Source organism: Oryzias latipes, chromosome 6, assembly GCF_002234675.1.
Source record: "Oryzias latipes chromosome 6, ASM223467v1".
In the NCBI taxonomy this organism is placed as follows: Eukaryota; Metazoa; Chordata; class Actinopteri; order Beloniformes; family Adrianichthyidae; genus Oryzias; species Oryzias latipes.
The window spans coordinates 8,420,420-8,445,188 of NC_019864.2; the positions used below are offsets into that span (position 1 = coordinate 8,420,420).

Consider the following 24,769-nt stretch of genomic DNA (forward strand, 5'->3'; position numbering starts at 1 on the left):
ATTTTACCTCATTTTGGGATGATCTGGTGGTAATGCATTTTCTATGTGATGTCACACAATGTAATTGTAATTTTATGCCATAAATTGAGCGTTGGAGCGTCTTTTGACATGGGGGATTCATTTTGTCCCATAATATTATGCCGTAGCTCTCAGTAGTGTGAGTTTGGTTGATAAAATGAATGGACATGTAGCAGGAGTGGCTCTGAGCGCTGACTTCTGCCATGAGCCACACCTGACCATACACTGTAAAAAACAATAGACGTGACCAATCACCTGGGGCACTGCACAGCGGGCGTCACAAGAGGTCCCACAGCATCTCACAGCTCATGAAAAGTTGAGCGTGTCATGTGGAATTGTTGGATCCACAGCTCCTCTGTAAAATCACCAACCACAATTTCCCAAAATGGCTTCATCCATAGCCGCTCCCACGTGTCAGAAGCTTGCCGCTCCACGGCCTGAGTAACCCTTGTGCTATCCAAGGCACTTTAACATTGGGAGTTGGGTCATCTAGACCCACTAGACAGTGCTCTGAACCTTTTTTCTTCAATGATTTGTGATCTTCACTGGTGTCCATGGATTACATGAAATCCTTTTCACCTTTATCCACCTTTGACGTGGTAGGGAGAACACGTCAATAAAAAGGTGGGGTCATAGGAGCACAAGGAATAAGGCACAGACGTCTCCTTCGATAGATGATGATGACCGCCAGTGCCGTGACAGTGATTTGAATGTATCTGCTGTAAATCAAAGTATTGTTCACATCCAACGCCATGTTTTCGAATGATTTATCGTTGTGTTTATTCACATAATTAGGATTTGATGGAAACTGTGTAATTGCAAAATTGTGTTTTTTGACATTTCTAGAACTTCGATAAAGTTTTATGCAAATCTGTAATGGAAACACAGCTAATGACTTTATCTCTGTGTTTCTAACTTCACTTAGGCGCTGGCTTTATTGTAAATCCTCTGGGTTTAGTTTTAATTGCCATTTGTCCCTGATGGTTTTTGATGCCAAAGATTTCAGTTCTATTACCATGGGGATTCTTGACTTATCCTGTCAGAAAACATACAAAGTCAAGGATCTGACAAACTCTGTGTTTCCTGTCATTATCTACACCTCACTGATGCGTATGTTCACAGATTTTTAGAAAGCTTTACATTTTCAACCTAGTTATTTTCTTTTAATGCTGCATTTAATGACATAGTTGTTTCAAATCTGATTAAAAAAAGCATACAGCATTTTGAGAGTTTTTTTGAGAAATTAGGTGTTTATAACTAACTTTAAAATGCATTCCTTACTTACTGTAGTTCGTCAGTCGGCGTCCTTACTCCGTTTGATTACTCTTCAGCCAAAAATGCTGGGGTTTAAAAGTGAGATGGGGTTAAAGAGTCTTATAAAACAGCTTCCATAGGGCAACAGAGGCCCCACTGAGTATGTGGCGTGCAGCTTTTTTCTAAACATGTCCGTCTCTTTCACACCACTGGACACACATGAACCCAAACACTCACACTTTCATTATCACCCTGCTGAGATTGTGGCACACATGTGGCCTGTTATTACAACTATAGCACGTGGATCCATAAACGTGCAGAACATGTTACTTCATATACGTATGGCTGTACCCTCTGTGGAAAAACACACAGTCAAAGAGCAGGCCTGTTTGCAGAGATGAAGGTAGCTACTGTAGAAGCGGATGAAGGAGCTATTTACTGAACGTTTCGTTTGCACAGGAAAGTAAAAAAAAAAAAATCAAACTCCATTCCAGGGTTGCTCTCTTTGGCTCAGCTGAGTTCTTTCCAAGAAAAGGGAGCAAATTCTAGCATGTCATTTTCACAAACAGTAATGCAACAGAAAAGGAGTAGCAGTGAGGACATAGAATTCACAGACACGAATGGTTCCAGATTTTATTTGGTGCAGCTCAGTAAGATGGATTTCTCACATCAGGATTCATGATCTGAATTCACAACAGAAGTAATGTCTGTCTGTACGGCGATTTATTGGTAACACAATTTATATTTTTAAATCAATCAATGAAACACAAGCAGTAACACAAAGCCACCAGTTTTCCTCTTTTATTCTTCACACCTCGGAGGTTCACAAAATCCTGCACAAGCTGGATCCAAGTAGACTAGCATCAAATACCCAATGTTTCTGCTCAGCATCACAAAAATCAGTGTTTGGAATAATCAGACATAGACTTAAATATCGTTTTGCTCTCAGAGTGTAAGTAAATCTTGAATTTTAAAAGACACTGTCAGCACTTCTGGTTCAGCTCATCCACATGTTTGATTTTCTCTGATTTCCTTTCTTCATTCTCCACCAAAGTGTCTAAGCCTGCGATCAAAGGTCTTCAAATGCTCTGTTTTTGATTTTGTACACTTGGCTCCAAATGAATCAACACACATGTAAAGGACGAGTAAATCAACAAGTTTCAATGGTTTGCTCTAAAGAGGTTTCACACAGATCCTGCTGTTCAGAGAATTTTAGTAAGAATATTTACAAGGAAAAAAAGCACAGTAGAGAGCAAACACTGATTGTAACTTCAGTGCTGACACAGTTCACAAAACTACATTGATTTTAGGGAGCGGCCCCTAAGTGGATGTGCAGCGTCTGCACCATCAGAAGGTGATGTTCATTAGCGTAACCCCTTGTCAATTTGTTAGGTGTCCGTTACTACAGAAAAAAATACTTTTTGTTGCTCTTTTTTTTTCCTGTTAAAGGTGCACTTGATTTAAGATTCCAGCCAAGATGACAAAAATTACTTCAAAGTGCATGAGTGCTGATTATTTTAAATTCAAGGTGGGTGCACTGAAGTTGTACCTTAAACATGGATTTCTATTCAACTTAAAATAGAAATGAACAATTATTTGATCCTCAATTCTTTTACATTAGAATACTAAATGTGAGATTGTGAAAACAATAAATATTTATGAAGTGTGTTTTGTTTGAGGATGAAGGTGAGGCAGTATTTTGCAAGCCTCGAAATTTTCTTTAAAAATCACACACATCTAAAAAAACTATAGATGTATTTATTAATAATAGTGAGGAACAGCTTCATGTCCTTTAAAGAAAACATAAACTGTAAATGAATTTTTAGATTGTTTCTTCCTCTTACAAAAAGCAATTGCTGTGAAGTGTAGATGTGTAAAATTGTCGTATAATATAGAAAATATGGACTAGATTTCTCTCCATTTAACTGTTTAGAAAATCCTGAATGCTTTTATATGCCTGTATTCTAGCACTGAAATAAATTGAAACTAAAATAAATTAAATCACAACCAGTCTTTTTTGTTAAAGTATAAACTTTCTAAATGTCCATCCATAAAATTAATGCACTGCTGAATATATTTAAAAGTATTGTCATTTACCTTAGTTGATGGCCCAAAAGCAGGAGGCGAGGGGTGAGATTTTGGCACAATGCTCTCATTTTTTATTCAACATCTGACACGGCAGTGTCATTAAAGAAGGCATGGTATCTTTTGATGGGACATTTGCATTAGTGTCCATTCTTCTTTGCAAGACGTCTCGTTTGTGACTCTCTGCTTTTTGTCCTTTCAGTCCTGCTCAGAGCAGCTTCCTCAGCTCCTATTGGCTGCTGACGCCTTTACTTCTTCTCTTCAGGGACCTTTTATGTAATCTACCATTGACATCTGAACAAAGAAGATATGCATACTGGTTACATTCTGAGGACATGGAAAAAATGCCAAATAATAGTTTGTCTGTTAAAAGGCATTTTGATTTATAGTTTTGAATACAAAATATATAATGATACATATCTAAATTGTATCTATTTAGGTAAAACAATTGGAGTGTATCATACACCACAAAGTTAGTTGAATATTTTATGTATCTATTTGTAGACTGTGTATCCAGATGCATATCCAGTCATGTGAAAGGGAAAGATACACAACCCTAATTGTAGCAGTAGACAATAAAACCACAGATGACTAAGAGCAGATTACTTTGCGCTCACATTGGCCATGTTGCTTTCTTTGTTCATTTTTAAAATAACAAAGTAAATCATAATAAAATCTAATGAATTAAAAAGTTGTTGTTTGTCTGAGTTTGTATTTTTCAAGCTACCTCTGACTGACCTAACAGTGTGGTAACTGGCTGTTTTGTATGGTAGGATAGTAAAAAAGGGGGTCGGAATGAACCAAAACTGTGTCTGCTCACCTTCCGTACACTCCACTTGTGGCTCTTCCCACTGCCCACTCGGCATGCAGCGTATGAAGGGTAGGTGGCGCTGCCCGTAACCAGCGTCACACTGGTAGCGGACTGTAGAGTTGACCGGGTAACTTTCTTTGCTGGCTCCAATCAGACTTGCATGTTCCACTGCAGGAGGAGCTCCACACATAACTAAGAAGTGAGGGGAAAAACGGAGAAATCAACACATTTTATTTCATCAGCTATCAAACGATAATAAAATACATTTAAAATTGGTAAAAGTAATTTATCGCATTGTTTACATGCATTTTGCTCGTGTAGAGACATGCATTGGGACACCTTAAATCTGGTAACACCCGACATCACTTGACCAAATCTGATCACATGTTTTTTACACAGCAACTTTGCCGTATGCCATTTCAAGAGTCCATCTCCCTGCACATGTCCACTAATAGCTTTTCCCACAATGACCACTGGTGTTTAACGTTTCTTTGAAAAAAAAAAAAATTAATGATGAGACCTAAAAGATTTGAAGGCATTATAAAATGAAAACTACAGCTGGAGTAAAAGGGAACTATAATCAAAATGTGTTAAAATGGTATGAGATTTTACCCTGTTGAGAAACCAGTTAATTGACCTGTTGCGAATAGAAGTTTATGGAAACTTTGTTTGAAAAATGTATAAATTTCTGTTTGCATGACCTCATGGACTGTGTTTTGAACATAAAACATACTCCAGACCTGTGTGCTGGATGTGTTCAGCCTTGCAGGTGAAAGGAAGGTGGTAATTGCAGGGCACATCATTCCACTGCCCATCGTCGTGTCCAATCGCCACGACACAGTCCTCCCCAGAACCAAAGTAGTTGTCTGGCTGGTTCGGCCTCCAGTTCTCATAAGTCTGGTAAAAGAATTGAAAGAAGTTGTTATCATTCCAAAGAAAAGTACATCTAGAAAACATTCAAAAATCAAGGTGAAGCTCACCCGAGGGCTCCCATCTGTCCAGCGGAAATCATTCTGCACATCTTTATCATTTAGTCCAATCCAATGGTAATCTTTGCTGTTGGCTGGAAAGAAAAATAATTTGTCTTTTACCCATGAATGCAACCGACAATAGACATTTTATTTAAAGGTCCACTCCGATCATTTTTTGGTCTATTTTCAAAGTGTTCCCATTGGTCCTTTAGTAACGAATAATATGTTTTTAGCAAAAAACAAACAAAACCTGAGTCGTTTCCTTGGACACAATTTTTGCAGAGTGGGCAGATTTTTTTAAAATTCACCTCTGAGGTGGGGGTGGGACCATTGGTGCAGAGCAACCCTGCCCCCACCTCCCTGTTGGTGAGAGCTCTCTGTTTAAGCGGAGCAGAGAACTTCTGTTTCACCCAGCGTATTTTCTACATCACAAATACAATCTTTTTCAAAGAACTGTTTTCATTTGCTTTTGATTATTAACGATTTGAATAAAGAAATACCCAGAAATGCATTTTAATCTTAATTTTCTTTATATATATGTTCCCCATCACCAGAAAAATTCCACAAGAGCGTGTTAAAAACAACAAAAACACAATTTTCATTATAGTTGATCTTTAAGACCCAAATGCTATTGAGACCATGATTATCTTATACGCAGACATCTGTAAGGTGACATTAGATCTAAAGGTGACCTACCGTTGATAAAGTGCTGCTCTTCCTGTGAGCTGATGCTGACCAGGTGACTGTTGTGCTCCTGACAGTGTTGCTCTGCATCCGACCAAGTCTTTCGATCCTCCACCCGGAGGTAACAGCTGCCCCCAAACTCCACCCATTCTTCGGGACAGTCCTGGACACCTGCACACAGTCACAGATGAAAAAGCTCTATTAAGGAAACTCTTATTCCACGTCTGACAAGAGCACCAATGAAAAGCCAGAGAATTCACCTGCGATCAAGTCTGGCATCTTCATGACAGCAGGAGTTGCCAATAACACGGAAGGTTTGGTGGTAGGACTTGTGTAAGCGACTTCTGGAGTCACTGCATAAGCTGGTGGTTCTGTGTGTTCCGCCTCACTGAGCACATCTGATCCAGATGGATCAACAGTTGAGCTAAACTCTGTGTATGTTGATGTATCAGCAGGCTTTTCAGGAGTGACTCCACTACCTGATATATCCAAAGTTCCTCTAACTTCATGGCTAATGGCTGACCCACTACCTTCGCCGCTCACCTCCACCCTACCTGAAGTATGCTCCTGGTGTGCCCTTGGTGTTGCAGCCACTTTCAATACATCATCGGTTAGATAGATGATATCAGGATACGGTTCAGGAGACTGTCCAGAAGCAGAGCCACTGCTTGATGTGCCTGATGGGAAACTTCTAGGGGAGCCACTAAAGAACCCTGATCCAGAAGTATCAATTCCTGATGCTTCCTGCTCTTTAGACTGATGTGATGTAAGATCAATGCCATTGTGGTCGATAAAGAAAATGCTATCTCCAGAACCTGACGCAGACACATCTCCTGATCCAGAGGATGATGATTCTCCTGACCCAGACCCGCTTGTACCAAAATAGCCTCCGCTGAAATCAATTCCTCCCTTGCCTAGTTCTTTCTCAGTGGGCTTTGGGGTTTTTGTTACCTCCACCATCTCTTCATCCACAAAGAAGATCTGTGAATCTCCACTGCCACTAAAACCCCCACTTCCACTAAAGCCCCCACTCCCACTTCCGCTTCCACTTCCACTACCAAACCCACTCCCAATTCGAGATCCACTTCCACTCCCACTACCAAATCCAGTCCCAATTTTAGATCCACTTCCACTACCAAATCCAGTTCCAATTCCAGATCCAGTTCCACTGGTGAAGACTGATCCTGATGAACCAGAAGAGCTGTCAATCCCAGATCCAGAAGCAGAACCACTACCCGAAACTCCGGGCACGAAGCTGACAGTACTTCCTCCTTCCGCTTCTTGTGGACCTCCGGAGGAAGACTGGTCTCCAGAATCACCACTCGTGTGACCACTGAAGCTAATGTTGTGTCCTGTCCCAGAATCCTCCCCACTGGTGCTGGTAGAGCCAGACTCCCCAACAGTATCATTGGTGAATGAGGGCTCAGATGTTGGAGCTTCTGAAATGTTAAGACAAATTCAAAGATAAAAAAATCAAACATTATTTTAATAGTCTTATTAAAGGCTTTGATATACTATGTAGATTTTTTTTAATTTAAATAAAACATCTGGTACTTTTTTAAAAACTAATATCTTTCTTAAAAAAAAGAGCACTTAAATAAATCCACAGAAATGCTGAAAAATAAATGGCAGTGATTTGTGCGCTTCAGTGGTTTCATGCATCCATCTTACCAGTAAAGGCAAACTGGTTGTAGATAACAGTCTTGTTAATGACATCACCAATCAATGTGCGATTTACGCTGGTTTCATTTTGAAGAAGAACAGGAATTTTAGCTGGAAGACACAAACAGAACATGCTTAGATACATTTTTGTTGTGAATCAAACTGTGGTTTAGGAGGTTTGACTTTTGAACGTTGTGTTTGATTCTGTTTTGAAAACTTTGAGACAAATGTTTATGTGTAGTTCTAGAGTCCAAAGTCCAGTTGGAGAGAAACTGACTGATGTTCCAGCTGAGTCTATAGTAAGCTTCAAGATGATCTGTTTTTTTTCCAACGATGAGGGTACTTGCTTGCATAGTAAGTTTAAATTGCCAGAGGACACTATATAACTTTGTACAGTTTCCTTTGCTTTTATACACAACCCTCAAGAGCTAAATAAAAAAAGAGACTGTATAATCTCTACATGTTTTGCGTAGTATTTTGATTTCTGCTGACCTATTCTTTAAACCCAGAAGGAGGGTCTGGTAACACTACTAAGGATTTTCTGTCTGTGCCTTAAGGCCTTCATCTCTTTGAACTACACAGGTGCTCATCACAGAGCCCTATACCTGCTTTGTGCGTAATAAGTGAACTCAAAAGTGTTGTCACACATTGCTACACATCACGGCCTATTTGGGAGGTTAGATTATAAAATAAATATTTTAGATTAAAGAGTAAAAAGAGAAGTTATGACTGCAGGTAATGCGCACATGCAATCTAGGTTCAGGACATTCTGAACTAAAAGTAAAAAGACTTTTTTATTTCAATGAGTCACTTAGGCTTGTAATTTGCATTATCAGGAAAGTCGTTGATAAAGACTGAGTGTACTAAGCCAATCTGTTGACCTTTCAGACAATCCCAGAGAAAAATGTTTGAAATGTGTTTGAAGAGGAGGATAAGGTATTAAATTCAGCTATCTCAGCAAGTGGATCTCAGTTTCTGTATTTGTTCATCTGATCCAAGCTTAGGCCTTTTTTCAGTAGACCACACCCAACCTATTCCTACCTGTGAAACAGTAGGCGTCATAGCGTGAGTGCTCATCTGGGAAGCCCGTCTGATTGGGAAATGCATGGATGGTGTGGACACCAACCAGCCCACCCCCACACTGCGACTTGGGAATCGTGATGGGGAAGCGGACACTGCGGTCCATCAGCCAACCTGGGTTGCACTTGTCAAATCCTTGTTTCCAGGCAGCATAGAGCTGACCAGGGGTGGCCAAGGTGGAGTTCAGGCTCTGGCAGTGCTGCACAGCCTCCTCGTAGGAGAAGCTGTCGTAGTCACTGGCAAAGAACACCTCGCCTGGAAGACAACAATGGTTAAATGAAAAAACACAGAGCTTTGGCATGATACAGTTGTTTAGTGTTTTGTGCAGTGATCCACTCAGAATGTCATAGTGCTTACCATTCAAACCCCCCACATAACAATATACATCGTAGCGTTCTGTTGCTGATCTGAAGCCGTAAGATCTTACTCCTGGGCGTGTGTACAGGTTTCCATAACAATGTTTTCTTGGTGTCACCACTGGATACCTAGAAACAAACATTTGGTGGGTTTATATTTCTAGCCTGTAAGGACCTAAATATGATACGCTTGATAAACAGAGTTAAACAATAAACACTTAAAAAAGGGTAAGTCAGTGAACTGGTCCCCACCGAACGGTTTGGTCTTTCACCCAACCGGCATCACATTGGTCTAGTCCATTTTCATAAGCCTCCTGTAGCTGCTGGGGGCTGGCGATGACTGCCCCAATATTCCTGCAAGCTTGCTGAGCCTCCATAAAGGTCAGAGTGTACCGGCCTGTGATGGGTCGGTAATGAAACACCACACCTGGAACAAGAAAAGGATAAGGAAAACAATACAACCATGTCACTTGAACTGGTGTTGACATTGATGTTCTTCTGTCTCACTCAACAGTTCATTTTAGCTTTTAAATTTGGTGTAGCTTGCATAGGAGTGCTGTGTTCTAGTTTCCTTTTGCCAAAAAACAAACAAACATAAAATGTACAAAGAAAACCATGAAAACATGCTTTCATTAGGATTCCTCATGGTAAAAGACATGGAGATTTTGTAAAGTCATACATGGGAGCACACACTGCAACATTACCTCCAAGCATACCTTGAAATGCATAGCGAACTACTATCCTAAAGTATCATCCCCTGAAAGTTTCTTTTTAGTGTTTATGTGCGTTTGTGAGCTTCATTTCTATTAGAGATATGAAGAGTTTAGAAAAGCTCAAGGCTTCTTTGGCTCACCCGTGGAAGAAATGTGCTTGATTGAAATCCCAAACTCACTTTTTTTATCAGTTGGACTAGGTTGAATGGGCAATATGTCCACACCTCCTGTCTTCATTTCATGAGTCCCAGATGACGGAGATGGATCACCTGTCAGTCCAAAGATCCCCGGGGGAGGTGTCGTCAGCATTAAATCTTCAGCTGAGAAGGAAAAAGCTAGGATGGATTTTGAGGGCATATTTTAAAATCTGAAGCTACTTTCAATTAAAAATAAAAAACTCACTTCCGAAGCAAATGGCATCATAGCGGTAGTCTGGATAAGGGTATCCAGTCTGGTTGGGAAACAAGTAGACAGTTCTGACTCCCACCAGTCCCCCTCCACACAGAGGTCGAGCAACATTTATTGGATATCGGACGCTTCTGTCTCCCAGCCAACCAGCGCTACAGACATCCATACCATCCTTCCAGGCAAGGTAAAGCTCTCCAGTGGTGGCTAGCCTGGCACCGAGCTTGGTACACTGATCTTGTGCTTCATAGAAGGAAAACTTTTCAACTGATGTTGAGTAGAAGACTTTACCTGAGAGGAAACAGGTTCGAGAAGAGGATGAAGCATAACAACATCAAACCAAGTATTTATTATCTTAAAACATTGATTCTCAGGAGAGTGCACAGTACCTGTTAACTTCTCAGCAAAACAGTACACATCGTAGGTCTCATTTACATTTCTCAAACCATAGGTTCTTACACCAGGAAAGCTTTCCTTATCTCCAAAGCAACGCCAGCGAGGCTCATGGATGGGGTACCTGGAAATGACAGTATACATTCGAGATAGTGATTTCTTTTCCTGACCTGAATTGCATTTAGAATATCAAAAACCTTCAATCTGTCTTCATTAGATCAACTTTGCTTTTTTGAGAACTGTCTTTAATTGTTCAATTCCTCTTTCATGCCTCTTTTCTTAGCTTAGTCTTCATTTTAGTGAGGATATAAGAGAATACTATCAGACCTGACTGTTTGGTCGGACAGCCATCCGGCATCACACTGCTGGAATCCGTCATCAAAAGCAGCCTGCAGCTGTGCGGGTGTAGCGATGACAGCACTGTTTTGAATACAAGCGGCTTTGGCTTTCTCAAACGTCAAGGTGTAGCGACTGGTAATGGCACGGTAGTGGAACACAACACCTGTACGATTTACAAAATGAGAGGATGGAAAAGTTGGAAGTTGGTTTCAAGAGACACAAAAAAGGGATTCTGGTACTTTTATGTCTGCAGTTTGAGTAAATTTGACAATAAATTTGACAATGTGTGTGATACTTTAAGTCCTAAAAAAAACTATGAATATTGTTGGCATACCCTGAACCAGGATGTCCACAGAGCTGTAGCTGTCCTCCATGCCTTGCATCACCTCACAGTGGTAGGTTCCAGAGTCTTTGGATCTAAGCTCTGTCAGCTCTATGGAGGCATCTGTGGGGACCATGGGGTAGTTGACCATTGTCACTCTGTCTTCATACTCTGGCTTCACATTAACTTTCCCTTCTGATGCTAGAAGGATGGTGATCATTTTCCTGGGTTCCTTAGTGACAAAGGTCCATTTGATGTGGTGGGAGAGTGGGCTGATGGTGGGGGCTCCTGGGTCGTTGACAGTGTTGTCTTGGAAGTAGCATGGCACCATGACTTTGCCACCCAGCAGGGGGCGAAGAGGCGTCTCTACAGGGATGCTTACGTGTAATTTGCCATCCATCTCTGCCAAAACATAAACAAAATGTGTTTTCCCATTAATCCATTAGAATATAACATATGGTGCTGTGAAACCTGCCTGCCTTCATGTAAAAAATTAAAAGCTTTAGTGTCTAAAAACATTTAAAAACAGAAAATATTAAGTAAAAAAAGAAATCAATGCTTTTCCCTTGTTTTTCCTGTCCAGCAGCAGAGCAGACAGACAAGCTGAAATCCTTTGGTTTTATGAATGCAAGTGGGTTTCTATTATACACTTACTAATTATTAAAGTCTGCACTTTTGTTGAAGTAATGTAAAATACCAAGTTTTGCTAAAAATGCAAATATTAGATTTTCCCCTTTGCCTTCAAAAAAAGAAAAAAAAAAATCCCAGAGCTTAACTTTACGAATTTGATATGAGATAAACTTCAGATCTTTTAGACGTCTTTTGTGAAAGTGGTCTTTTAATTATGAACACAGTTTCTGCAGAGCTGCAGGAGTTCATTAGAAATTCACCTCTGAGTTGTGGACAGTTGGCGCAGAGTAAGCCCACCCCCATTTCCTGTCACCCATCTGTTTACTCACTCTCCTGCTGGCTTACAGCCCCTCACACTGTCACAACTACAAGCTTTATTCAACACTACATTTTTGCCTACTCCTGATTCACAACGATTTGAGTAAAGAAATAATCAAAAACACTATTTTAAGCTTGATTATCTCTATATATACTCTGTATGATGAGAAAAACGCAACAAGTTACATTTACTTAAAAAAGTACCATATTAAAGAAAATACAGCCAAAAATAAGTCGGCTGAAGCTTTTTAGATGATCTTACATGTGTTTCATTGAATTTGTTTCATTGAATTCCAGGATCCAGGCTTAGTGTCACATCAGTAACTCACAGAGAAGGATACGCTTGTTCGTTCATACTTTCTTGCAAACTCAATGGATGTGCAGGTTTTTTATAAATGCTCCCTACATTTACAGTTGCCACAGAGGCATCCTTACCATCATAGCTCACAGTTGACATCGCCATGGTGATGGGCAGGGACAAAAACAGCAGAAACAGGGAAGTCATGGCAACCTGGCAAAAATAAAAAATTGGAATTACCTTCTATTTTTTGCAAAACAGACTCATTCAAAGTTTCTAAACACGTTTTCTTTTACATTCTTTCCAGCTTTGACAAACGTTTTCCGTGAAAAATAGACATAAAAAGTACAAAGAAATAAACAGTAATTTAACAGCAGCATGATTGGTAATATTTTTTTAATGTTTCTTCTTTCTTGTATGTTTTTCTCTCTTTTTGTAAAGTCTTGCATTATCTGGAGTATAAAGAGTGTTTGGTTTTTCATCACACTTGTTGGGAAAAAGAGTGTTTCAAGTGTTTCTAGAAACCATTTAACCACAGAAAAGCAATGAAAGGTCCTTTTTGTTCTTCTGCACACATGAACTATTTAACTCTAAAATTAGTTTGGGCTGAAAGGAAAAAGTCTGGTTGATTCATTACTTGCTTTATTTCCATTAGTTTTAAAGCTGCAGCTTCACTGTTCATTTCTTTGAAACTCATGAGCTTTTCCCATAATCCCAGTTGTTTCTGTTTATTATAGCTGTTAATTTTTGTGGGATTTCTCTGCTTCTGCTGGTCTTTGTTTTGGTTCTTATTGAATGAAACATGACATTTTGTTCGGTGTGAGCCAGCTGTAATAGTGATGTGTTTTAAGGAGATGCTCCAGCAGCAGATGGAAGCTTAAAGTTGCTGATCAATAGTCAACAGTGAAGTAAGTCAGTCTTGGTACTGTTGACACAAATTGTACATATATAGTGCACTAAAACATGGAGAATATCTGAACTCTGTAAGATTGTGGTCCCTAAATAAGTACTCTGTTCTGCCTTACCTCTACGTACCAAGTTTTGAGAGTGTAGGTGTACAGTCTGAGCAGCTGGTGTGTGAGGTGCAGCATGTTAAGCTACTTTGTAAAGAGCCAATGACTCATAGTTGCTTTCATACCAGAGATATGGCGATACAAGTCACAAAACCTATTGAGAAAGCAGACGTATGAATCACAAAACTGACTGCTCCTAGCTTTTAAACTATTTGGGAACGAGCTACACAATGGGGTCACATTGACTTCTCAAAGCAGTGGATTCCAAAGGAATCTTCTGGTATATTTTTGCTTTTCATGTGTGATAGCAGGTAATAATTCAATTCTATGAAGGTATGTCAAATACAAACTGCCCCCCCCCCCCCCCCCCCAAATAGAAGAAAAAACATTTTTATGGTCCATCATAAATTGACATTTTCTAACAGAACATGTTGTATTGTGATGGACATTTAACCAACCTGCTGCCATAAATCGATGTACGGTTATTGAAAAAAACCTTTAGTACCATGAAAAACTTTTATTCTTAACAAAATCAAACACACATGTCTAAACACAATTTGAACTGTGATTCAGTACTGCTGATTCTGCTCTCACAAACAATTCTTTTTGTTTTTTCCCTTCAGAACATCTATATCAGTTCCAGCATCACACTTTTTCATTGTTCATAGATCCAGCACATAAAACTGATGCAAGTTCTAACTGAACCTGCTTTTTTTCTGCAGGACGGGCCTGAGAATGGAAAACTCACTGAACCTTAACCTTCTGTCAACCACCTTTTCTCAATTTGACAATGAATTTTGGTGGCTTGACAGAAAATGACAAAAGATTAAAAACTAAGCCCTGTTAAACAAAATAACTTGTTCTTAGATTCATGGCTACTATTTGCAGCCACATTCACTTGTTCCAATCTCTGTGGTAAAATATGACATGGATGAATGCATTTGCGGGGGCTGCTGGTGTTCCTTAAGGATCTAGCACTTCCAGTACAGCAAGACCAATATTTGCCCTGCTGTCTACGATCTATCTTGAGAGTGAATGTCGGCCCAGTTTGACAGGAAGTACAAAATACCAGACTGTGTCATGCAAAATGAATAAATCAATCCAGTAATAATCATATTTTGCAGAGTTCTGCATATTTTTCTCACACTCAGTTCATGTTGCCTTATGACAAAACTTGATTTTGTCTCTGACTTTCAGCTTTATCTTGATGCATTAACACAATACAAGTCTTTTAGTTATTTTGCTAAGCCAGCCAAATACTTGGTTATTTAGGTCGTGCTTTTCAGTCCCCTAAGAAGTACTCTGCTCTTTTTAAATGCATCATTTGAACTTAATGACGTGCACTTGGATTTGTGACCTAATCTCTCCAGGTCAGAGCAAGCCAATCAGCCGCCTCTCCACAGAGAACCCATTGAGCCAGTGGGGTGGCTGTTTTCTCCCCAGGTCCACTGCTGTGGTATGTTCTGCTCCCAGCTGAGGTGGAGGGCAATAAGGGCTCGGTCTGTTCCATCAGTGAACAGGGGCAGGGCCCTGGGAGGTGTGACCCTGCCAAGGTAAACACACGGCGGGCATCCAACGACACCCCTTCCCCCAACACACACACACAAACACACACCCCACCACCTCTGCTTCCACCCACTCCCTGCTAACTGAGTCCCTCAACAGCAGAACAGAGCTGACATTGATATGTGTGCACACAAGAAACAGACTCCGTCTTATAGATCACTGAGGGGATGTGAGAGAACGCACGTCTGATACTGCTGCGTGCGCACATACACGCCTAATGACACATACTGTAAGGCCCGTGTGTGAAACAGCACACAGGTTGTTGAAACAAGAATTCATGGATGCAATTAAACGATGGTTTGTAAAAATGGATCAAACTTCTGCCACATGAGTCTATTTAGCACATAAATGTGTACCAAAAGAGCGCACATCTTCCAAAATAACTGTCATCATGAAAATAGCAGCGAAAGTCTGCAAACTGTTCATTTCAACTTTCAGAATTACGATTCACAGCATGTGCTTGTGCACCCTGATGTAACCATAGTAACAGGATGCCACCAAGCGCCAGTTTGCTTCGATCTCCCTTCAGTGAAACTGTGTGCTACGACCAAACTGAGGCAGGTTTTTAAAAAGTGTTGCATAGAGTGTGTAAAGACAAAAGAAACATTTCTGTGTTTCCCCACAGAAGACAGAAGAAGAAACCCTGCATTTTTCCTGTATAACTGGGGCCTCCTTTGTTTTAAAAAGTGTAGACCTGCATTCTGTCTTTTCCAGTTTAGTCTAGATCAATTGACATTTACTTTTTAGACTTTAGTGCACTTTTATTTCTAAAGTCTTTAAGCACTTTAAACACATACATTTTTTCCATTCATCCATTTTTAGAATCCCCTAAATCTCTGACTATTTTTGTCTTTCCTGCATGAAATTAATTTTAAAACTAAACAATTGCCTTTTTGAGATGGTATTTGAGAAAAGATAGAGCTTAAAAGTCGTAACATGTAAAAGGGCATCGAGTCAAATCCGACAGCTTTTGTAAAATAAAAAATGTGTTTAGTCGCATTGATTAACCAACAAATAAATGCCCTAAGTCTTCAGAAAAAGAAAGTAACAAACTGAATTCTTTTAGTGATAAACTTCTAAAAGTTTCCTTTTGTTTGACATCTAAAGAGCTCAATAACCATATCCTTGAATCACTGGATAAAGATGTGTAAAAAGATCTCTATACCTCCTCACAGATTCTACCGGTTCTTTGCCAAAGTGTTCGTTGGTGAGCTGTGGACGTACCGTTAATGCCGATGTGCTCCCAAGACCAACGTCTCCAAGGGTCCTGGTTGACTGTGTGCAGGGGAACAGAAAGAGGCACTATTCAGTGCCTACCTCCCATTTAGATGCTGGAAGAAGAGGGAGGGACGCAGAGGGGGAGAGTGAAATGTGGAACTCCTCTACCAGTTGCTCCAAACACCTCAGACTGTCCGATCAGGAGCACAACCCCCCCCCCAAAAAAAAAAAAAGAATCAAGATCCTGACTGAGCAACTACAGGGACTGTTGCACTTTTTGATGAGTTTTCAGCTTATCTTACGTCAGAAGATTTCACAACCGGTCGTGAAACATAATCAGAAATAACATCCATTCACTTTTGTTTCCCTTAGTAGATTTTATACATTTTTTTTATTTTTGTCAGACATGAACTTAATTGACTTTATTTTAGATACAAACCCTTTAACAAGCCATTTAAAATCTACTTTGTAATATTTTGAATTTTTTTCTTCATCAAAAGAAGTTTAGTCGGCTTTTCCTTTAGTTAAACACTTAAATCTAGAAGGAAAATACACTTCTTGCAGTTCCTTTCCTTTGGGCTTTTTCCTTCAGGGGTCACCACAGCGAATCAGCTTCCTCTATCTAACCCTGTCTTCTGCATCCTCTACTCTAACACCAGCTACCGTATCCATGTCTTTGTTCACTGCATCTATAAACCTTCTTTTTGGTCTTCCTCTAGATCTCTTTACCTGGCAGCTTTAGACTCAGCATCCTTTTACCAATATATTCACTGTCTCTCCTCTGATAGGAAAATACACTAAAGACTGGTTAACAGTTACTGGCCTTTGAGATTAAGCTTTTATTTAACATCTGAGGTGATATAATTATAATCAGTAAAATTTTTAGTAGAAGCTGGACTGAACAGACTCAGATTGTAAAAGAAGACAATCTGATTGAAGCAGTACAATTTTCCAAAAAAGAAAAAAGTCACGATTGTATTTCTTTGAGCATATTTGAATGTATTTGGACGCCTGTTTCAGCATGCATACAGTGCACACTGTGTCTGCTGTTTGTGTGGATTCAGTTCAAAATCAAACATGCTAATGTTGGAATGAGGTCGAGGAAAGGCGTGTCTCCCACTCGTCTACAACCCAACCCTATTCAGGGCTGTAAATGCTGACTGTGTGCCGGTGCACCGACGTGCACCTACTCTGTCATCTTCAAAGAAAACAGCTGATTTGCTCTAATTTTGGTCTTGTTTGGGGAGCCAGTGCTTTTCCAGCACCTCCCCACAGATGAAATGGAAACATTGGGTTTAGTTAACGTTGCTTATATCAATTAGCTGTTGTGTGATGATGTACATTAGATAAGTATAGGTACATTTCTGCTTTCTTTAAGGAGGGAAAGGCATATCATCTGTTATATTTAAAGTGCACACATTTCTATATTTATATTTGTGTTTATAATTACACAGAGGCAGTACCTATACTAAAAAGCAACAACTATTTGTGTTGAAGACCAGACTTGAATAGTGAAAGATTCCTTGGTATTCCAGGCAATCTACCTGTAGATACACTTACTAACAATATGCAATTTTTCAAGGTAACAGGACTTTATAGGTTGATCATTTAAACTTTTTGGTATTAATTTAAGTACAATTTACAGTTCGTACTTGGATCCACAGTGAAACGTCTTATAGACTGACCAGTTGGTCTGAAGAACCTGTATAACCTAAGATAACCTGGATGATCCATGAAATCGGAATTTCATGTGGCTTTGAAATCAAAGTGATTTTCTTCAGCTGTCTACAAAACATAAACTTGACATTTAGATTTTTTTTTTAAACTGAAATGTTTTTGCGATTTAGGCTGCACTGACCCCTATGACCCCACATGGGATGAAGGGGGTATAGATAATACATGGGTGGTTGATTTAATTTGGGGATTGTGTTGATTTGGAATAGTTTCCCGTTTACTTCTCTGTGCCACAAGTACTTCCTTGCCATTGCTTGCAGTGACCAGTTTTCCGTTCATTGGTTTTCTTTGTGAGTGCAGAGAACATTATGCTGCTCAGAGCCGACGTGAAAGACTTCTCTGAGTGGGTAAGCACAGAGATACTTGTGTTTTCCTGCCTCTCGACCTCCAAACACGAGAAGCCGCATGCTGGAAACAAGTTTTGCTGACACAGGTTTTCACGTAGCATCGACGTTAATTGAGGCTTTTTTTGCGGGGGTAATAAATATGAACCTCAGGAAAAGTGCTGAGGCGTTTGATTCACTTGATTTCTGTTTTCATGCAAATCACACAAATACACTTCTGTAAAAGGTGACATACACATCACCCTTACTTGGGTAAACAGTATGCATAATCCAATGAATTTAGAAACTGCATAAAAATAAACAATTTAACATCTGTCATGCAGTCAAAGTCCCCCTTCAATGATCATTTCTTTTGTAAAAGCGCTCCCATTTGTCTTTTACTTATGATTATCATGTTTTTTCCCCCAAATCAAAAACCTATATTTTTTTCTCAGGCCTAGTTTCTGCATCACCTCTGAATTGTAGGCGGGACAGTTGGAGCAGTGTAAGCCTTCCCACACTTCCTATCATCCCTTTGTTTACACTCTTTCCCACCAACTTGCAGTCCCTCACAACATTACCAGTGTAACAAAACTAGTGAGCAGTATTGGCGCTATCCAGACGTACAGTTTTGATCCAGAGTCCAGCTCAGAAGAGGAAAACAAAGACGTACATGGATCTTTTTGTCTGCCAGTGGATGTATCAGAATGGAGCAGAGCATGGAGCTTCTCATCCACTGATATTAGCACCCCAACTGAACGTTGACTCCACTGACATGAGGTGAACCAGCATGTAGAACTAGGATGAAGGTCTAAAAGCTTGAAGTCATGTTTTCAGTAAACAGCGCTTTGCTGAACACCAATGAAACTATGGCAGACAGATAAGTGTCAGGAACTGGTGGTGTAGGACCCAATATGCAAGAGACTTGGCTTGGTAGCAGAAACTTAAAAATTTAATAAATTAAGCAGAACATGGATGGAAAAAAGTCACGGAGAAAGAGCCAGTCTCCGGATAAAGTGAAAATACAACAGGAGGGTGACAGATAAACAGGGTGGAGCATAGAGAGGAACATTTTTACCATGTCCCTAACTCCGTCACCTGACTTCAGCCCCTGAGACTAACTGTAGACGCTACCTGCTTCTTTTTAAGGGTGGAAATGGTTACCAACATTTATGAACAATCCTTTCTTTCTGTTTGTCCGTACTAATCTGACTGGTATGATTTCATAATGTTTAGCTCTCTGAGTTGAAACAACAACCTGTTTTTCATCATTTTTTTTTCCACTCCAAGAGACCTATTAGTGTTGGGAACCCAACAAATTACTGAAAATGAGTCTCATCCAGGGTAATTTAAAATTAATTGCATTATATGAAAGGTTAAAGAGTTTTCTTGGGTGCTAATAGGTAACGAAAGAAGGAGGATGAGAGAGGGTGGGAGAGGAGGTTACTATTTTATGGAACAGTGCGTCCTTATGTTGTAACAAAGACCTGCTTCTCTGGTTCTGCTGCATGATGGGGTAGAATCTCTCCACAATTTCTTGACAAGCTGCCAGACTCACATCATCCACACCAGCTTGTCTGGCAGCAGCAAGACCTGATCTGGCTCTGGGAGGGCACAGAAATCTAAGTGGGGCTTTTTCCAAATGTCTCTGGACTGTGTGTGGTTTCCAATGAGGCAGTGGAAAAAAAAGTTAAATGAAAACTTTCAGGGATTTTTATTACAGAATTTATTTAAGAGTAGTTTTCTTGTGATGATGGCGTTTTAATTTTTCTTCCAGCATACGATATTGTGTCCCGAAATGAAAAGAGCAATTGCATTAGCACTGCAACCTTTCTTAGTTTAAATGCATAGTGTTGTTTATCCAAATATAAATACTAAACTCTGGTGACAAAGCAATGAAGCTTATTCTCTAAATTGTGAAGCATAAAACCTGATTCTATCAGGAAATTACTGCATGGATTTAGTGTTACTTACCCTTATGTAACAGATCAGTTTCAAGGCAACATATTCACATGGCTATCCAGATTCTAATTAACATCATGTTAAATTTGCAGGCCTATTTGTAAGGCCTTAGTCACATGCAGAGTGCTGCAGGGGTTTGGGTTGTCTGGCCCATGGGGGGGGTCATAGAGAGGAGTGGCTGCATCTTAAACGGAGGGCAGGTGAGTCCTGCATTTCCCTTGAGGCTCGTACTTCCACCTTAAGGGAGGTCATGAAAATGGAATGCACCAATGTTGTGCGTGTGGTAAATGTATCAGGATGTATTTGTAAAAATAATGTGAGTTACAAGAACTTATGGCAATGCTATCATACTGTGTCTTCACGCCGCTGTCTAGTCAATAGTAAGGTGTGCCTACTGGCTCTTCACCAACCACACGCAAATGATGGACACACAGGGTGTGCAGGTGATAAGTGACTGCTCGTAGGAAGTCCACAGAAATTACGCTCCGACTGCCTAATATCCTCATTTCCACCTGTAAGTTAAAACATTTTCATCCAGTTGAACAACTACATGAACACAAACAGTCTCTCTGACAAATTTCTGTGAGGTTTCGGGCAGTGGCGCTAAAAGTGGGCATGCAGCATATGGGTCGCATAGGGGCGCCAGCCAAAGGGGGCGCCAAACCCAAGTGGCGAAAATTATTTTATAGTCCGTATTTTTTAATTTCACTGCTGTTTGTGCACATATATGATATGATCAGTAACAGAAGCACATTGTAATTGATTGGGCGCCCCCGCCGCAGCCGCTCTTCCTTCCCTCCCTCGGGTCTTAAAGAAAGAGCGCAATCCAGCACGTGTCCGGGACAACGTGCTCTCGCAGAGACGCGTGCGGGGGTGCGCAATTGATTGTTTTTATTTGAATTGTGTGATCATCTGATGACAGGATTAAATGGAAAGGCAAAAGAAAAAACAATCAGAGATCAAAACAGACAACACAAAAGGGACAAAGGTGTGGTGTGATGAAGAAAAGTTTCTCTAAATGGTTGAGAGAGACACAGCAGGTACGTTATAGCGGTGTTAAAAGCAGGCTTGGAAACAAACATTCAGGCCAAAGAAGCAATTAGTAAAATGGTCAAAAGTGACTTGCAGCTGTACTGAGCAGCATTTACAGTATGAATAATCATGAAGAGAAATAAGGAGCTTGTATGTACTGATTTTGTTTCAAATAATTTCTTTAACTAGATGTACCAAAACACTGAAAAGTTTTTTATCCTTTGACTGAAACAGCACTAAATGATGATAAAAGCTGCTCCTATGGGCATTGTGGGAGAAGTATGTGTGGTGGTGGGTTAGATGGTGTTTTTGTTTCTTTTTATAATTGTTAAAAGTTTGGATAATTATTATTTTTTGAGTGACTATTTAGTTAACAGCCTTTTGCTTTTAAAATCACTTTGGCTGAACGACACTTTAGATTTTAGTTGAACATTTGGAGATGTTTAACAGCAATAAATTAAAATATTCTATTCTGTCATGGCCTGTCAGTTACTCCCTCCTCCCCCCTCCTTCCTGTGTTTGACGTGACCAGCTGGATCCACTTACCTCATCCACACCTGCCTTCATAAACTCCTCCAGGATCATCAGCCGGTGCCAGTTCGTTGTTCCTCCTGTGGACGTAAACCTTCTGGATCCTCACCTGGTCGCAGTTCTCCAACGCTGCAGTCACGCCGCTTCAAGAAACCTCCAGCCAGCCGTCTCTCCTCGCCTTGGTTCAAGCTTCGCCTATGCCGTCTCTAGTAGCCTCCAGCCAGCCGCCTAGCCTCGTCTTGGTTCAGCCTCGCTCCCGCCGCTGTTCCCCCTCAAGGAGATCCCAGTTCAAGGTTCCTCCAGCCAGGCCACGCTCTCTCTTCCTGGAAGGAAGTCCTGTCAAGTTCTGGTTCTGATTAAACCACTGAAGTCTTACCGTTGTGTCAAGCCTCTTTCCGGGTTCCAGCATCTGGGTCATTTTTGAACTCACGTTCGAATCATGACAGAACGAACTGGCCAGACGCCTGACCCAGCTGACCCGGAGGGACTTCGTCACGCCATTGCCTTCCAAGGTAACCTGTTGAATCGCCAAGCTGACGCTTTGACGCAAATGTCTTCTGCCCAGCAGGAATTATTTCGCCGTCTCGACGGCATAACGCAATCTCTAATGGAACTGACCGGTCAAACAACTACCCTCGCCACCGGAGCCACCTCCACAGTTTCCGGCAACAGTGCCACTTCCGCTTCCCAGTTTACCCCGGAAAACGTTTGTCTGCAGCCGGAACCCTTTTTCGGGGATGTTTCTGCCTGTGGAGGGTTCCTACTACAATGTGACCTGATTTTCCAACAAGCCCCCAGGTATTATCAAGCCGACCACGCTCGCATTTCTCTCATAGTAAATTCTCTCCGCAGTAAGGCGCTGCAATGGGCTCAAGCCTTCCTAGCCTCTCATCCCATCACGCATCTGCCATTCGAATGCTTCCTGGGAGAATTCCGCCTCGTCTTCGACCAACCCCGAAAGCAGGAAGAAGCCACCCGGCGGTTGCTAAGTCTCAAACAAGGCAACCGCCCGGTAAGCGAACACCTCATAGACTTTCGAATTTTTGCTGTCGAGGCCGGATGGCCGGATCCCGCGCTCAAAGGAGTTTTTTACCAGTCTTTAAATGAGCGTATTAAAGACCATCTTTGCACCCAACCAGAAGCGGACACTTTTGAAGAACTCGTCACGGCCGCCCTTAGGTCGGACCTCCGCCTCCGGGAACGCCAAACTGAGCAAAAAAGTAAGCCTCCGTCGTCACTTGTCAATCCCGTTCGCCACTTACCTCTGGTTGCTCCTGCTAACCCTGCTTCGCCTTCGGTTAAACTAGAAGAACCCATGCAAATTGGTCACTCCAAGCTCTCTTTTGAAGAGAGAAAGAAACGTCGGGATGAGGGATTATGTTTTTACTGTGGGCAGGCGGGTCATCAGGTCTCACAGTGCGCTGTTCGTTTAAACCCCCGAACCCCCCGTTAAATGACAGGCCACGGGGGGTTAATTCGGAAACTTCTCATGTTCCCAAGTTTCTGTATGTTCCTGTCAAAATATGCAATCAAAGCAAAATTTTGGAAACTAAAGCACTTGTAGACTCAGGGGCCGAACATAGTTTGATAGATCAAAGTCTCGTTCATGAACTCTCTCTCCCTGTCGAAGTCCTCGATAACGCTGTTAATGCAGCAGGGCTGAGGGGTAAACAACTGTCATGCATCACCCAACGCACCGGTCCGGTTCTCGTTTTCACCTCCGGTAACCATCGGGAGTACCATCACTTTTTCATCACCCAATGTCCGCAGACACCTTTAATTCTCGGGTTTTCTTGGCTCCAAAAGCACAACCCCTGCTTAGATTGGGGGTCATCCCGTGTTACCAACTGGAGTACTTTCTGTATGGCTAATTGCCTGCAGTCGGCCGTACCCCACACCAAGATACCTGACCCAGGTTCTAGTAATGAAATCGATCTTTCGAACATACCTACCTGTTACCATGACCTTCGTTCCGTTTCTTGCAAATCCAGGGCTAATGCCTTACCTCCTCATCGTCCTTACGACTGCGCCATCGAATTGCTTAATGGAGCTCCTCTCCCTAAGAGCAAATTGTACAATCTTTCTGGTCCGGAGAAGAGCTCCATGGAGGCTTATATTCAGGAGGCACTATCCCTTGGTCACATACGTCCTTCTTCTTCACCGGTCGCTGCTGGTTTCTTTTTTGTGGAGAAGAAGGATAAGACGTTGCGTCCATGTATTGACTTTAGAGAATTGAACCAGATCACTGTTAAAGATAGGTATTCTCTACCGTTACTTGAGTCAGTTTTCAATTCTGTTCAGCAAGCTAAGTTTTTCACTAAGCTTGATCTCAGGAACGCTTATCACCTGGTACGCATGCGCGAAGATGATGAGTGGAAAACGGCTTTCAACACCCCGTTGGGCCACTTTGAATATCTCGTTATGCCGTTTGGTCTCACCAACGCTCCTGCGGTGTTCCAGCGTTTGGTGAATGACGTTCTCAGGGATTTTCTGAACCGATTTGTATTCGTGTATCTCGACGATATTCTGGTCTTTTCCGCCGACGAGACCCAACACGAACATCATGTCCGTCTGGTCCTAGAACGTCTTCTTGCCAATCAGTTATTCGTCAAGGCCGAGAAGTGTGCTTTTCATGTTTCCTCCGTCCCCTTCCTGGGTTATATCATTGAGGCGGGTAATATTCGCCCCGACCCCGCCAAAATCGAGGGCGTCGTACAGTGGGAGACACCTCAATCCCGTAAAAAGTTTCAACAGTTCCTTGGGTTCTCCAATTTCTACCGTCGTTTCATTCGGGACTATAGTACCATCGCTGCTCCCCTCACACGGCTTACTTCCACCAACCGCCCCTTCGTCTGGGACTCTGCCGCTGATGCCGCTTTCAAACGGCTCAAAACCCTGTTTGTATCTGCTCCCATCCTCATTCAACCCGATGTGACCAAACAATTTATCGTGGAAGTTGACGCCTCAGACTCTGGAGTGGGTGCGGTGTTATCCCAGCGCGAGGACAGTTCTGGGAAGCTCAAACCATGCGCCTTTTTTTCACGCAAGTTG

The 24,769-nt window shown here is 41.3% G+C and overlaps 1 protein-coding gene across 1 annotated transcript; it reads right to left on the reverse strand.

Moving 5' to 3' along the window:
• Window positions 1-1,891: 1,891 nt before the first annotated feature.
• On the reverse strand, window positions 1,892-16,317 carry LOC101156813 (aggrecan core protein). Its single transcript, XM_020703805.2, has 17 exons — window positions 16,143-16,317; window positions 12,477-12,552; window positions 11,106-11,495; window positions 10,760-10,934; window positions 10,429-10,556; window positions 10,037-10,330; window positions 9,775-9,969; window positions 9,174-9,348; window positions 8,923-9,050; window positions 8,527-8,820; window positions 7,495-7,596; window positions 6,084-7,262; window positions 5,836-5,994; window positions 5,149-5,231; window positions 4,909-5,065; window positions 4,178-4,360; window positions 1,892-3,651 (listed from the first exon to the last, which is right to left on the reverse strand). The coding sequence occupies exons 2-17, from the start codon at window positions 12,544-12,546 to the stop codon at window positions 3,587-3,589; spliced, it is 3,777 nt and encodes a 1,258-aa protein (XP_020559464.1). The 5' UTR covers window positions 12,547-12,552; window positions 16,143-16,317; the 3' UTR covers window positions 1,892-3,586.
• Between the last annotated feature and the right edge of the window lie 8,452 nt (window positions 16,318-24,769).

Excerpts from the sequence above, each read along its gene's own strand:
- LOC101156813 (XM_020703805.2), bottom strand. The coding sequence starts at position 12,546 with ATGACTTCCCTGTTTCTGCTGTTTTTGTCCCTGCCCATCACCATGGCG. Across the intron at positions 10,935-11,105 it reads TGTGGACATCCTGGTTCAGG|GTGTTGTGTTCCACTACCGT; the intron begins GTATGCCAACAA and ends TAAATCGTACAG. Across the intron at positions 7,263-7,494 it reads CAACCAGTTTGCCTTTACTG|AAGCTCCAACATCTGAGCCC; the intron begins GTAAGATGGATG and ends TTAACATTTCAG.